The sequence below is a fragment of the Stylophora pistillata genome, chromosome 3 (genome assembly GCF_964205215.1).
Source record: "Stylophora pistillata chromosome 3, jaStyPist1.2, whole genome shotgun sequence".
Lineage (NCBI taxonomy): Eukaryota > Metazoa > Cnidaria > Anthozoa > Scleractinia > Pocilloporidae > Stylophora > Stylophora pistillata.
Window position 1 is genome coordinate 32551630 of NC_142521.1, and position 16259 is coordinate 32567888.

Sequence of the window (16259 nt, forward strand, 5' to 3'; positions counted from 1 at the left end):
ATGTTTATTGTACGATTTTAGGCCGTTAACTAACGGCTTAATTTCGTTCAGTCTGTTATGTTTATTGTACGATTTTAGGCCGTTAACTAACGGCTTAATTTCGTTCAGTCTGTTATCTTTATTGTACGATTTTAGGCCGTTAACTAACGGCTTAACTTCGTTCAGTCTGTTATGTTTATTGTACGATTTTAGGCCGTTAACTAACGGCTTAATTTCGTTCAGTCTGTTATGTTTATTGTACGATTTTAGGCCGTTAACTAACGGCTTAAAATCGTACAATAAGAATATAGTTATTTAATATTTTTTATTATATATATTAAAAAATATATATTATTAATTTTTTTATTTACGAAATTATCATACCGACCGGGATAGTGGCTTAAAATCTCACAATAAACAGACCGTGATAGTAACATATTATGTCATTATATATATTCCCATTGGGAATCAATAAAACTTGCTGTCAGTTGGTGAAATATTTCATGCACTTGCGTACTAGCCAGTAAAGGAGCTAGTAGCAAGTAATTTCAGTGCTAGACAGGCGACAAAGCCGATACGATTGCAGTCACCAGTGATATGTGTATCCCCAAGATATATTTTTGTTTACATGACAATTTCGATTCCTTTATATTTCCAATAGATTGTTTGATGTTTGCTACTGGTCCATAAGAACTGTCGGACTTGCGAGTCGTGCCTTTACAGTTCTGATTGTGGAAGATGGTTCAGTGAACGATTTGCGTCCATTAACACAAGTTAGCCGTAATTATTTATTTTTTGGAGGGGAGGGGGGTGGGGGATACACATATCACTGGCCGCCATCTTGGAGGGGGTACACATATCACTAGTGATATGTGTGCGGGGGTACACATATCACGGGGGTACACATATCACTGTGACACCGCCATGTTTGAAAATAAGCGCGAAAATAGATTAAAACTAGGAGAGAATTTGAACCAATCACAACTTTTTGTTGTAGTCATATGACTAGGTTCCAGTCACGATTGGTTCTGAAATCAACATCGCCGTAATTTGACAGAGGGTTCGTCCTTACCTTGTCTTCAAAAATATCGAGTTAGATTTAATATGGAGGGCAACGAGAAGAAGTCCTATTGAACAGAATGTAATGGCTAGAGTTTTGTTTTGCTGTGCATGATGGCTAAGGGTTCATCTATTCGACATCGGGAGAAAAAGAAATCTTCCTCGTCGACCTATTTCAAAGAATCAAATTTTGATAATTCGTCTACAACTTTGAATGATGACCTATCGTCGACACTTGGGAAAACCAGCCAAATTCTACACAATCAGTGGCTTTGGGGATGTTTTATTTTTACTCTTCTGTTGCTGATTGGAATAGTCTCGTTGTGTTTTGATAGCAATAGTAAATTCTTCTCGCGAACTTGGAGTTCCATCATGGCGGGCTCATCTGGAACTTTAAAGCAACATGCGGAACTTCCGTGTTCCGTTGGGAACGACTTTACCATCGATCACCGTTCAAATCTAACTCTAGTGGAGTTTATTCGTTGTTATGACGCAAGAAGGTACGCCTCGTTTGTCAAGAGAAAATTAGAATGAAAAAGAGTCGTGTCCGAAACTTGATCATTAATATATATATATATAGGCAGCTTTTCTCCTAAAGCTTTCGATCGATATATTTATATGCGACCATGACACGAACTCGAGGTGTAGTGAGAAATATGGAAGGGCAACTCTGGTTGCATGTCATTGTGATTCATTTTCATCAGTTGTTTTTTTTAAGGGGGGGGGGGGGGGGCTAGGGAGAGACCTAATGATCTAGTGTTTGAGATACTAGGAGTCTGTTTAACCCTTAGCTGACTCATTGTGCCATGTTCATAATGGTAAAACACCTAATTCTGACAGCCTCCTACCAACCCACGATTGTGTATGGGTACCGGCACTAGATTGGGGTAACTTATTCCAGAAATCACAGGAGAGTGCATGTGTCTGTTATTAGCTAACATTCTGCTGAGGGTGGAGCAGCAGTCACATCTTACTATCCGCTTTAGGACCAAGCAGCCCTTAACCCATTGCACCCTACTGTTATTGTTCTCATACATTTCCTGGGGTGCTAGCAAGGAGAATTTGTGGAACAATCAAGAGCTTCTTTTATTGGTGATCATTTTCTTTATTCTCATGACCTGAATGTGTGATTCAGGGGGGATACTGTGAGGAGAAATTACATGCTAGTCACCTAGTAAGTTCAAAGGGTTAAGACTCAATAAAGAGTGCAGCTTGGATCCCCTTTTCATATCCTCAATTTTCAGATTTAAAAAAGCCTTAGAGGCTATATGTACATTCCATCCTGTTTTTTCTCACTATGATGCATTAGACAGATAGAAACTTTATTAACGTGTCAAAGAACCTTCTAGTTTGGGAGATATCCCATACTAATGTGGTGACACAAATAAAATGTATAAACATATTTACAAAGAATATTACCTACTTAAAAATAAAATTAAGTCATGTCATGCATGAATTAAGAATTATATAGAGCACAGCCCCTGCAGCCATCGTCTAAGAGAGAGCTGAGGTCTGAGTCATTTTGACTTGACTTTAGTTATATTCATCTATTTAATATTTATATATTTAATTTACTTTCAGACCAGTTGTGATAACTGATGTATTGCAAAACTGGAAAGCAATGAACTGGACAAAATCATTCCTTGTGAGCAGCTATGGAGACAAAAGAGTGTCAATGAAAGGCACTGAGGTGAGGAGGTGTATGGCTGTACAACACAAATGAATGCAATTCATGTATAGGTGCAAAATTAGACCCGATGAAGTTTAAGTCTTACAGCTTTGCTATCCTTAGTTTCTATGCCACTTAGTCACAAGAAGTGTGTGGACATCTCTTGGAAAGTATGCTACAAACCCTCACTGGTTTTGTTGAAACACTGTGTTCCCCTCAAAGCAAACCATTTTCAAGGCCACTTTGGAGGGGTGGAGAATGGTTCATAATCTACCACAGCCACTCCCTTTAAATCTCCACAATATCTTCATGAACATTGAATACATACTATTTTGATAAAAACTGTGTACAAGGTTGGGTGAGAAAAATTCAACTTGCTGCATGGACCAGGGTTTAGTAAATTCCACTCACTTGCTTACAAGTATGAAAAAACTGATACTGAATTATTCACTCTGAATATTCCTTCCAGGGTCCTCTGAACAAAGCCCAGGGATTTGCAGTTCCCCTGAAGAATTTTGCTGAACATGTACATGAAGGCCAACCTGAGCTGTGGACTTACTTGGAAGATGAACTGTTTATTGAGATGAATCCAGAACTGAGAGAAGACCTGGGTCAGCCAGTGAGTAGTTTAAGTGTAGTATATATGAATTTGAACTTTCCTGTTGATATATAGTCACTGTGGCAGGTAAGTGTATCAGCAGTATTGGCTTAATGCTACAGCCATCTTTAGATTAATTTTTTTACCATCATTGGCAGTAATGTTGCAATCTGATTGGCCAATTTGATGTAGTTGATAAGAGTACAGACAATGCTGATTGCGCCGATGTGTCATGCAGTGGTAAAGAACTATTTTATTTGACGTTGATATTGTGGTTAAAAAAATTGACAGTCAGGTTCAGCAGGGTCTGCTCTCTTTTTGACATCAATCACAGTGATCAGAATGTTGTGGACTCGTGAGATGCAGCCACATTGATGACGAATATTATCGTCATTAAGAGGGCAGACCATGCTAAACCACGGTCGCTTTGTTAATTATTAACTAGCAAAAAGGCTAATATCTTTTTCATTGTTTATTTAGTGAATGTAACATGGCCTCTGTTAAGGATGGAATTATAGAAAAAAAATTATATTTAAATCAGGGGTTTGAGTAGTAGCTGGGTAGTGGGTAGATCTTCTAGTTTGTATTGAGTGAACTCTCCACTTGAAATCTGTACACTGATGCTGTTGCACTGGCGTTAACATAATTCTCTTAAGATTTGTCTAGATTGACTTCTTGGAAAAACAAGGCATGCAACATTATGTCACCTGAGACTTCTATATGCAGAAAAACAGATTTACAAAACTTCAGAATTTTAAATTTTCCAGAGATCATGATCCCCTCCCCCAGAAATGGAAGGCCTTCCAGGCCTTTAATAGACTGAGCTACCTGCCTGCTATTTTAGACTGTACAGTTGTGAGTACAGTAAGAAATGTGTGAGTAATGACAATTTTTTTTTGTTTTTGAAGAATCTCTTAACTTCAAATACATTCACTAACTAGGTGTACTTGAAAGAAGACTTCTTCCAGTTGTTACCGAAAGAGATTCGGCCATGGAATGCCATGCTCCTTTGGGGTACAGCCTACTCAAGGTCATCTCTTCACATTGGTATGAAGATATTAAATTCTGTTTTGTTTTTCTTGATTTAATTTAATTTTTTTTGCGTGTGTCAGTGCAGTGCCATGAGGGTTACAATTATACTGATTGGCACCTTTTCAAGCTTAGCAATTTGGTTAGGTTGACCAAGGTTGCATCATTGATGACTTGGTTTTATCAATTCAATCCTTTATTTCACACGGTGACTATAAATGACATTTACAGGGTTTATATTAAAGATAAGAGAAAGAGAAAAAAATAAACTAAGGTAATATTTGGCTGTAAAAATAAGGTTGAGATGTGCGCATTGTCCAAGGTTGCAAGAGGTTTCTAGTTGGACACTGTAATGGTCATATTATTAAACAGCAACCTATAATAAGAATAAATCATCAGTAAACATTTATGAGCTGATTTAATAGACAAGCAAAATTCACTTCAGGCTGCCATGTTCATGACGTCACAATTGGGTTGATAAGAGGTAGCAGGAGCTCTCTAGTTGGACACCATAATGATCATATCAACAGCAGCCTATACTATGAATAAATCAGCAGTAAATGTTTATGAGCTGATCTAACAGACGAGCAAAATTCATGTCAGGCTGCCATGTTCATGACGTCACAACTGAATTGATTGAATAAATTGGCCACTGTAGAAAGTTTCTATAGCTGACATTTCAAGCCTTTTTAATTTCATTTCATTTCATTTTTCCTAAGTCAGTGCCATGAGGGTAACAATACTGAGGGTAACTACTGATTGACACCTTTTAAAGCTTAGCAACACTCAGACTTAAGTTAGAGGCTCTTTATGGTGGTCAACCTACTTTTTCAGTGAAATCAGTTGTGAAAACCAGATTATCTTACAATGCCCCTGAATTGATTGAATAAATTGGCCACCGTAGAAAGTTTCTATAGCTGACATTTCAAGCCTTTTTGATTTAATCTAATTTAATTTTTCCTAAGTCAGTGCCATGAGGGTAACAATACTGAGGATAACTACTGATTGACTCCTTTTGAGGGCCACTGGTACATCAGCGCAAGCTGTTATGTGTCTACCCTCTTTAAATAAAGTTGATTTATTATTATTATTATTATTATTATTATTATTATTATTATTTTAAAGCTTAGCAACACTCTGACTTAAGTTAGAGGCTCTTTATGGTGGTCAACTTACTTTTTCAGTGAAATCAGTTGTGAAAACCAGATTATCTTACAATGCCCCAACAACACAGTGCCACAGTTACTTTTATTAGAAACTTACCCCCTTCAATCATCATAAATTTTATTCTTTGTCAACACTGTTATTACTTTTAGATACAATTAAAACAAGGTACAACTGTTTGGTGCTCATTTTTCCTTTGTATTTACAAAATATGTGATGTGTTAGGGATGGCACTTATCACATTCCTTGTCTGATATGTGTAGATGCAATATGTGGCAGGGTTGTCTCTAGGAAATTTAATAGATGTATGATCTGAACAGGGTAAGGTGGTTGAACTGAATTCTGCTTGCCTAGCAAGCATGGTGTGTTGCATTAGAAGCATACCCTACTATGGGGATGTGAGGAGCATGCTCTCTGAGACATAATATTTTCAGCATTCTGGGACATAAAGAGTAAACTTTATTTGCCAGACATTGATGTTAGAACTAGTTCAAAAATCGTTTTTATGCCTTTGATGGCAATTTAAAAAATAGACTGGGAAAAATTGTCTAGCTGATAGCCAATGGAATTCCAGTGCCTACTGGCTCCAAATGACAACCCAGTAGAGCCTAGGAATTTAATTTGACAGATTACTAAAAAGCCTTTTTGAGAGGTCCTGGTTGCCTTAATGACATGTACATGTCACAAGACTTTGATGCCCTAGGAATTCTTGCTTGAGTACTCAATAAGAAAAATCATAACATTTGAAAGAATGTTGCATACATCAATTTTGCCACTAGGCCAGTCGATTATGAGTCAGTGAACTTGATTCAATGTTTTCACAGAAGTCGACATTCCCAACAGTAAACACCCAAGATGGCTGCATTTTTAATTTGAAAGCATATGTGGTTTTCATTTAGATCCTTACAACTGGACTGGTACAAATGCTGTCTTGAGTGGAAAGAAAATGTGGAAGGTACTTATAAGTTATGTCTGATGATTGGCAATGAGTTTCTGTTGGAACCCCTTGTAACTTTCATTTTCTGTCAATGTTTCATCTTCCCTGTAGCTTTTTCCTCCAGGCCAAGATGACTTATTATATGTCAGAAATCAGCGATGTGGGTTTCCTCTGGACTGTTGGAAATACAACAGGTACAATTTACAAAAAATAAATGTTTTATTACTAGTAATAGATTTATGGTTCCTATAAATTTTTATGTGCAGGATATTTAAGTTATGTTATTTGGCCATTAATCATGTTGCAATTCAGTTTATCGTATATTAATCATCACAAGCTGAGGAGAAACAAAATCAAACGAGTGCATGATGCTTAAGGCCTTCCGAGAGGGAAGGCCCATAGGCACAAAAATGCAAATATAATTTATCTTCTTTTTTTTTTAAATTTATCTTAGTTGACTTGATCAGATACAAATAAAACGTTTTCACAATTTTTTTTAACACATGAGCTGTCCATTTACAAGAATGGAGTCACCATTGCAATGAATCACTGCCTGTTCCTGCTCTATATTTGGATTGCTAATATCCAATTGTGTTGGAGATTTTTCTTACGTGGTAGTTTGCATTATTAGTTTAGTCCCAAATGATGGCTCACATTGAGGTTTGCAATTTGATTGACTAGAGTCATTTGGAGGCTTTGTGAAACCTCAAGTTGTTCTTTGTCAAGCTCTGTATCCCAAATATTGTTTGTTTTTGTTTTTGTTTTGTTCTTTTTTTTACTTATTAGCCCAATAGATGCTTTTAACCCTGACTACCAACAATATCCAAAGTTCCAGAGAGCAAAAGCTATTTCTTTTACTCAGGAGGCAGGAGAATTGTTAATAATTCCAACTGGCTGGTTTCATCAGGTAAACACAATAATTATATTGCATAATTCTGATTAATAATAAATCAGGCAAACAAAACAAAACTGTGAACAGCAAGACAAAAAACCAAATCCAAAAAATAAAAAAGGAAACAGAAGAAAACAAAACAAATAAAAAGAAGAGGATCATCCATTGTTAAAAACAAAATCATGTGTACTTCAAGGATAACGTAATACACTTTAGGTTGTTGTCGTCATTGTTGTTGCGCAGCACCTAAACTCTGGAATGCATTATCATTCAAAGTTAGAAATTCTAAGTCATTGGATATTTTTAAGTCAAAGTTAAAAACATACCTTTTCATTTAACATTTTTATCTTAGCCTGAACACGATATTATAGCAGTAGTATAACATTAATATTTGTATGTAGTTCTAGTATTTATTTTATTTTATTTTAATAGTTGTATTAATTGTTACTGTGTTATTTGATTGTGAAGCGCATTTGAACATTGTGTGGAATTTGCGCTATACAAATAATAATAATTATAATAATAATAATTATTATTATTATTATTATTATTATTGTTATTATTATTATTATTATTATTATTATTATTATTATTATTCATGTTATTTTCATCCTGCAGGCATATAACCTTGTTGAAACTATGGCCATTAGCAGCCAGGTTATGAATTCCCAAAATTACAAGTAAGCCGTCAATATTTGATAATTTGATATTGATATTACGCTCAGGTAAAAGTTTAAGTTGTCATATAAGCCAGACAACCCACTGTGTTAGAGATTATCTCCATTTTGTTATCATAAACCATTTGGGAGGTACTTTGCTACTTTTCCCTTTGCAGAAACCTCCATTAGTTTCCTACTCGTGTAAACAAACAAAACCCGATCATGGTATAGTTTAGCAAACTAGACCTTCCCCGCTTTTCAAATACCAGAAGAGCTGAGCAAGCGATATTTCAAGTCTCCTGATGTAACACGCAAACTGGTCTTAAATTTGAATAAAACCAAAAAATATTGGTTTGGTACAGTTATGAAATACCAAAATGGGAAAATTGAACCAAAACGGAAAGAGAATAATCAAGAATCTGCTCACACAGCCCCCACATGAACATTAAATCGTACTTCAGACACTCAATATCGGCAATTTTGTTTCTTAATCTGGCAAGCCTTTGGACTCTGGACATAAAACTTGGACTTTAAATAAGCTTGTTTATTTGTTTTTGGTTTTTTTTTTTTTTAATTAGATTAGTGCTAGAGGAGATTTACAAAGCTGGAGAAATAGATGCACGGAAATTACCGAGAAATTTCGAGAATTTATCTGCGCTAAAACAGGTAAAAGACAAATATATTGGATTGATATTGCGCTGCTAGGTAAACGAGACGTCGATAAGGTAATTTCTATCCAGCGGAATCTTCTGGAATGAATGATGTGGCTAAAGCGGTCTTTGACTTAATGGTTTAAAGGGGTAAACATTGGACTTTTTTGTACACTTAGAGAGAGGAAATGACACATAAAAGGGGCTAATCTGTTAGTTTTCCTGAGCGGACAAGATTAGTCTCCTCTGCCCACCCGCAGTTGGTCAACTTGTGTTGATCACAACACCTTAAGAATTCCCTTTATCTAGACCGCTCGGGAAGCCATTCGACAATATATATCGAGGTAGACATAATTTATCTTAGGCTAGTGGCCGGGGTGGTGTTACGGATAGGAATTGTCCTAAAACACAGAGTATACTTTTTCCATTTCCAGGTTGAAGCGGTCGTGAAGACTATTCCTAAGGACGTAATGGAAAAAGGGAAGAGAGTAACAGATAACATTCTGGATCAACTAAAATGGAAAGGGAAGACAAAACAACGCAATAAATGAACGCTATTTGTAAATTTTTTTTAGGAAAATGCCCTGCCCTAAGAACATGGAAATAATTGCACGTAAGGCTCACCTCACTGATGTGTCGCCAAGCCACGCGAAATCATGTGATTGCGCCAATTACGTGGCGGTCCCTCGGGGTTTCGAGATGGCTTTGATATTGGCCGGTGAAAGTCGGAAAATCAAACAGTCTTTTGTCGGAACTTTCTGAAAAGCTTAGCAGATTGCTTTCCGCTTTTTGCATGTGGTTATTCTTGGATCTGCACATTTTTGAAGAACAAATTTGTAAATAGAAAATTTTTTAGGATTACTACAAGTATACGGTGATAAGCAGGAAAATCAACGTTATAATTAAGGTAACAAAGGGGTCAGAAATATTAGAGTAAGCGTAACTGTATAACTAATTATTGAAGTTTTGAATTTTGCAGAAAAACCGATCTTTAAAGGGGAACTGTTTCTCTTTCGACTGCTCTTTAATGGATGATTAATGCCATAATGCCATGTGCCGAAGTAATTATCTAATATAATTATTGATCCCCATGAAATCCTTTTGTTCTGTGTCTGTATTGGATCTTCGATTTTAGTCGCACCTATGTGTGATAATTGTGATGCTCATTGCTATAATTGTTCTTTATTGTGATGAATATATCTTAGATTTTAATTGTGCCGAGGGTTGTTATTGTAGCTCGTTGTTATAGTTGTTCAAAACAGTTCTAATAATGGAATTAATTCGTGCAAGGCGTGTAACACTGCTAATTTGCACACAGGCAGCCCAAGCTCACTACAAGAAAAGCGGACGTGACTCTTACCGTGTTGCGCAACGTTTAATATTTATAAAGGTTTGTATGGGATGTTATCGGTTTGCCTTAAAAGAGAGAAAAAGATGTCTTGTTTTGAAATAAAATGGGCTTACCTTATTGCTTTGTTGTTTTCTTTGTTGATTCCGAGCGTCTCAGGCCATTTTGAAGCGTTTTCGGCGAGTTAGAAACAAAGAAAACAACAAAGCAATAAGGTAAGCCCATTTTATTTCAAAACAAGACATTTTTTTCTCTCTTTTAAGGCAAACCGATAACATCCCATACAAACCTTTATAAATATAAAACGTTGCGCAACACGGTAAGAGTCACGTCCGCTTTTCTTGTAGTGAGCTTGGGCTGCCTATGATTTGCATACTTTATAAGCCAGAGAATTCAGTCATTTTACTTAGTGCGAACCTAGGTTTAGAAAGAGGATGGATTCGTCGGAATACGAAGGATTATTTATTACACAGAGCTCCACGAAGGCAGATATTTCGGCAGAAATCGAAGGGCACTAATCACTCTCAGGCGTTCTTCTGCCACACGGTTGTATGGTGGTGGTGTTTCAGAACAACTTATCCAAGAAACGACTGGTCATCGGTCTTCCGATGGTGTCAGAGCATATAAATGTACCTCATCAGCACTCAAAAGGGAAGCAAGCGAAATTTTGCAGTGTTTTCTTTCAAAAAAGGCTGTAATTGATGTCGAGAAAAAGGAAGAAAACGGTGCTGGGGAAAATAATACTGCACGAGAGGTTAAAGTAGTGAGTCCGGAAAAATGTGATCAAGAGGGTAGTAATCAGTCAGTGGTTGTTAGCACTAATTCCACTACTATCAGTCTCAATATTTTTAATATTGCAGCATGCTTATTTAGCGCGTTTAATTATATTACCCCTGATAATTTCCCTGCTAACAAAAAGAGCCACCTCCGTTTTCCTCATGCAGTTGTTTTGTCATCTTAAAGACTACAATCGTTGATTTAATGCAGAGAGAGAACAATAAAATTTCATGGGGATCATTAATTATTGACAGTTGTTCCTTGCGAAAAGTTTAGAAAAGTTTAGTACACTCTCGAGACAACAGTTTTCGGAACTCTTGCAGTTTAGATTGCCGGCGAGAGCGAAAGGGTAATTTTTTTCTCTGCAGTGTACAGGGCTAGTTGTCGTAGGTTTCGTCGTTTTTGGTCTGAAATATTCAGAACAGATGTTTGCGATCATTTTTCTCGTAATGTGGTCAAGATCTTTTCACCCACTTTCTGGGTTTCTAATCGGGTCAAGAAATTATAATCGCTTTACAATCCCTCGATCGTGTATGTTTCTCAGCGAACGCTGTGTCTCTCCTTTTTTGTTGTTATTCAGGTGTGAAGTAGAATGGGAAGACGCTTTCTTAGGACCCAAGCTTGAAGATATATCCCGGAGACGCCTACCCGAATTTTCCAGGGGCATGCACCCCCAGGAAGTTTTTTTAGCAGTCAATTTTTTGTGTTAGAAGGTCTTTGCCAAATCAAGAAACTTCTAGTGTACAATACGTTCAAAATTCAACGGAATTAATTCGGTAATTCAGTAAAACGAAAGTGCCGCTGTACTCTCTCGTGCTGCGGGTTTCGTAAGATTTCTTTCAGGACGCTTCTTATACTTTCATGAAATTTATTGCTTTTAGGTTGTCCCTTTCTTTACCGACCTTTGTCGAAACGATTTGATGGTCATTGCTCATTATATCAAGTTTTTTTTCTCTTGACAAGTATTTTTATCTCGTCACGTTTGACACTAGGAAGGGTCAGATGAACTAGGCTCAAAAATTGGAATATAATCTTTGAGTGTCACCCCTGAGAATATGGCACCATGCCCAAAATTAGGCTCAACTTTTTTTCCTTTTGCTTATTTCAATAATTAAGAATGATAGCTTTCCATTGCACCTGAACTCCCCTTTTCATTTTAATTACCAACAGGGAAAACTTCTTAAGAACTGAAAAGGCTAATCGAAGTTCAGAACAACATTTTACTAGATCAGTGCAAGCGAAAAATTAATTAAGAGCAGGCTTTCTGTTCAGACCGTGACTCAGACCAGAGAATTTAGCTTTTGTCGAACTGTAACATCAAGGGATTTTGAAGAAGTATGGTAATATTATGCCGGCATTTTTCTCGATGCCTTGGCTATAGCATCATACCCAAAATTATGCTGCTATAGTTCATCTCACCTTACCGAGAAACAACTTCACGTTTCATGATTATTCTGCAAAAAGGTGCTAGTTTTCATTTCCTCTCTTTAGAACACCCGAATCTGTTATATCGCGAAGACGTGAGGTAAAAACCTTTTTGACAGGGATATTCAGCATAGAACTGACAATGTCGATCGGTGAAAAACAATCCATTGGGGAATCATAATAAAGTTAGGTAGGTTCTTGAAAGAAGAATATAAATAATAACGGATTTACCGTGAAGAGCGACAATCCGGTCATAATATTGTGTCAATCTTGTAGTTGCACGCAACAAACAACTTTTTAGATAAGACTGCGACTTACTTTGGATTAGGAAGGAATCATAACCGTTGTGTTTTGCAGATTTTGAATTGCAAATTTTAGCGTTTTCAAGAAGCCGGCATACCTTTAGACTCGTCAACCTCCTTTGTCTACCACAAATAGTCACCAATTAAATTTTAATCATCAGTGTAACTGGAAACCTATCAAACGACAGATTATTTAATATTCAAAGCGTTTTAGGTTTCTTTCCAAAGATTACTTTAAGCTGGACTGTGCTGTTCGAACGGATCTATTTTTTTTTTTCGGCTGGACTACTAATACCAGTCCCGAATTTGAAGATCGTATAGCGAAAGCAGTATTACCACCATGCAAGATTAACCCTAATATAAACTGAAATATTCTCATGTCTTAGTAGTTAATAGGATTTGAATTGTTTCCGAATTCCAAACACTTCAGAAACAAATTCTGACCTGACCCTATATGTTTCCGGAACAGATCTCACGTCTAAGAGCGTCTTTAGGGGTGTTGTCATATTTTATCCATTATGAAAATAAAGTCGCGATGTTTCGGCTGATACAACGTCACTAACGCGCGCACTCTTTTCCAACAGCCCAAAAAGTGACACGTAACGACAACCTTTTCTCTTTCAGTTTTTTTTGTCTACAGGTATTCACACTGGCGAGTGGTGCTATATCTCAATCAAAAGAAGACAAAATAAGCTTTACAGAAAAAATATTTTGCTTCCAAAAATGCATGTATTTTAATTTCTGCGCAGAAAATGGCATAAAATTTGCATAACATATCATACAACTTTTGACTTTGAAACAGCCTGGGCCTAAATGGAGTGGAGTTACAAGGACCATTAAAAACAGAAAAATATTTCTTATTTTATTGGCAATACGTCCAGATAATTTTTCTGAAAAAGAACAGATACAGAATTACAATTTTTTTGTCAAACTGTACCCCAAAACCTTAAAAATTGACCCAGATTATTGAAAAAAATTTTCCTCACCAAGTATTTACACCAGGGAAGTAAGCTATCAGTAATTTGAAACAGAAGTAAACAAGCTTTCCCAATGTAAATGTTGAAGTCTATGGTATAACCATTAGAACTATCAGCAAGTACCGGTACCCACAGTTTTATTCCCCACTTAATTGGTGTACTCTTCATGTGCTGCTTGATGCCACACCTGTGACGTGACTTGACCATAAGCTCATCAATGGCCACCCGTTTTCTACGTTGATACAAAGCAACACATCAGGATTTAAAATAATCAACAAAGGACTCTACTTTATGTAACTTGTTACGGGCAGTCTCAGCTGCAGGAGATACAAGTTGCAAAAAGGCCATGAACCCTTGAAATCGTGATGGTTCTGGACATGATAGACATTGCCCAAAGACCATGGTAGAGGGTCTTAGTACTCCAATACTTTTCTGCAGTCATACCAACTTCCACTATACCAAAATAGATCAGAAGGGCTATCAAGCGGTATATCTCATCCGGTGTTGTGTCCTTCCATCATCCATCCGCTTGAGTGTAACTTTCATGGGAACGTTCAGTAATGCATTGAACAGCATAGCTGTTTTGGTGTGCTCAACAACATCATTCGCCAGTTCAACAGTAAAAAATAATTTAAAGAACTCGAAAGCAGTTTGCATCTTACCCCTAAGCAAACGCTGTTCAAATTGTACCCCAGGAGGACGTGCAGGTGTAAAGGGAGGGGGTGGAAACTGATCAGACGGATTTCCCTTGTCCTCATCGTCGTAGGATTTATACTGAAGTATCCCCTGAGGGTGGGGGTGCACGTGTTGTGGCTCTACGATGTCCATGACCTCCAGAGGCATCGTCTTCCTTCAACTGTATTTTGAATGTAAAACATTGAATAATGACTGGACAATGGAAAAATATGTACATTTGTATGCTGGAGGGTTTTTAATGCTTTCTCAGTACTTAGTGATATGTAGTTTCAGCACGTTCTCACGCAGGCGGTGCAAGCAAGCGTTCTTCCATCTTGTCTTGTCATACCCCGACGTTCTTATAAAGGGGTGTGCGGGTAGATTGCGCGAGTGAACCAGTAACTAGAACAAGCTTACTGCGGCGTGTTAAACCTCAAAATTAGGAGAAAATTTAGGAGCTAGTGATATGATGTACTAATGCTTATAGACTAAAAGTTATAGCCGGTGATGGCTCTCGGTCACTGAGCCGAGGTCGAGCGAAAAATGTTCATGATCAATGTTTGTCATAGAGAAAAATATTGAGCCATGCTTTGTCAAGTGCTAAATGATATGATCTAGAAAAAATAAGAACAAATAATATGTATCTATCTTTGGCGAAAGACTGGCTAACCGTGAGATAGGAATAAATAACATTATTTTAAGTCGAAAATGTGGGTCGCCCAGTCTCCAGACCCAAAACGCTCGACCAAAATAAATGTAGATAATTTGCACAATGATAAAGAAAGGCGAAAATAAGGTGGAATGGAAATTACGCTAATTATGTCTGAGGCTAATATCCATACACTAGTACACTTGTACTATTTTACAAAGTCAGTATAAAATCTGTCAGGATCAAAATGAGATTTTATGCTATTAAAGCACCGGCACCCAGGAAGCTTGACATTGACCAGGTGCAGGTTAGAGCGAAATTGCTTTTAACTCTTGCAGGGATATTGCTCTTTCTTTGAAATATTGCATGACTTATAAAGTGGATTAGATCTCAAGCAATTCTACCTTACATTTTTTTGGAGATAAAATGCTACAAAAGGTTCCTTATAATAGCACGCGATAATCCATACATTCGCGCCCTCCTTTTGCATGATAACTGTCATGCACAACCTTGTTCCCAGGGCCTTTTCCCACAACTAAGGGTAAAGGTCCTGGGTACGAGATTGAATTAGCATAGAGTTTCTGCCCTATCTTTCTGTGCCATAGTTTGAGGGTTTTATCGGTTAAAGGTCGGCTGCGTAAAGCTGGCCAAGCAAACTTGCTGGTTTGTCCTGGCCACGTTATCAAGCTACAAAACCCCGACTGTTACCTAACACTGTCAAAAAGGTGTAGGTGATAGGAAATTCTGACAGAAAAATTTAACACTGGAATCGCAGTAACTAAACGAAAGAGAGGAATTATTTCGGGCTCACAAGCAGAGAACTTTTTTGTTTTGAGTTCGAGGCCGTTTGTAAACGTAATCTGTATGTAAGAGTGAAAAATTAAAGCTAACGGACGCGTTATTCCCCTCAGACTCAAACTGGGCATATGTGATATATTATCTCTTTTCACGAAAACAGTCCAAGCATACAAAAAGTAAGGCCATCGTATATTATGCGGATTTAATGATCGCTGGATATGAAAGTCAATAAAATACTTCTCTTGTCAAGATGTTAGATAACACTTTGAAAGAATTTCGATGTTTCGATTCCAAGAGACAACACAGCGAGGGTATTGTTTAATGCTTCGGTTTTTTTCCCATATATTCTTCCATAGGGGCAAAAATAGAAACCGAATCGGCTCCTCCATAAAATAAAATACAAAAGAGCTTCGCTTGCAACAGGCGATCTCAGGCCTGGGTAAACCTGTACGTTTGGAAAGTAATTTAAGATATGGGAGCTTCTTTACTCCTACGCTAGCTGGTCCCAATCCTTTTTCATTTTTCAGCGTAATATTGCACTACCCCCTGGTAGTGCTCCAGTCCACCAGAGTTTTCGTAATGAGGGAAATGGCTTTGAGTCGAACGGAAAAACTTTCCCCTACTGTTTCCTGTTTTTAAGTTATTGAGTCAATGTAGAGTCAGTTCAAATGC

The 16259-nt window shown here is 37.2% G+C and overlaps 1 protein-coding gene across 1 annotated transcript; it reads left to right on the top strand.

Moving 5' to 3' along the window:
- The first annotated feature begins 804 nt into the window (after nucleotides 1-804).
- Nucleotides 805-11282, top strand: LOC111340573 (uncharacterized). The gene is made up of 10 exons (XM_022947434.2): nucleotides 805-1538; nucleotides 2620-2728; nucleotides 3177-3326; nucleotides 4247-4352; nucleotides 6398-6453; nucleotides 6547-6629; nucleotides 7222-7342; nucleotides 7946-8007; nucleotides 8565-8652; nucleotides 9071-11282. The coding sequence occupies exons 1-10, from the start codon at nucleotides 1150-1152 to the stop codon at nucleotides 9185-9187; spliced, it is 1281 nt and encodes a 426-aa protein (XP_022803169.2). The 5' UTR covers nucleotides 805-1149; the 3' UTR covers nucleotides 9188-11282.
- Nucleotides 11283-16259: the final 4977 nt, after the last annotated feature.

Bases quoted from the DNA above. Each gene is read 5' to 3' on its own strand.
- LOC111340573 (XM_022947434.2), top strand. From the start codon at position 1,150: ATGATGGCTAAGGGTTCATCTATTCGACATCGGGAGAAAAAGAAATCT. The intron at 3,327-4,246 runs GTGAGTAGTTTA...TTCACTAACTAG, and splicing joins GAGAAGACCTGGGTCAGCCA to GTGTACTTGAAAGAAGACTT. The intron at 8,008-8,564 runs GTAAGCCGTCAA...TTTTTTAATTAG, and splicing joins ATGAATTCCCAAAATTACAA to ATTAGTGCTAGAGGAGATTT.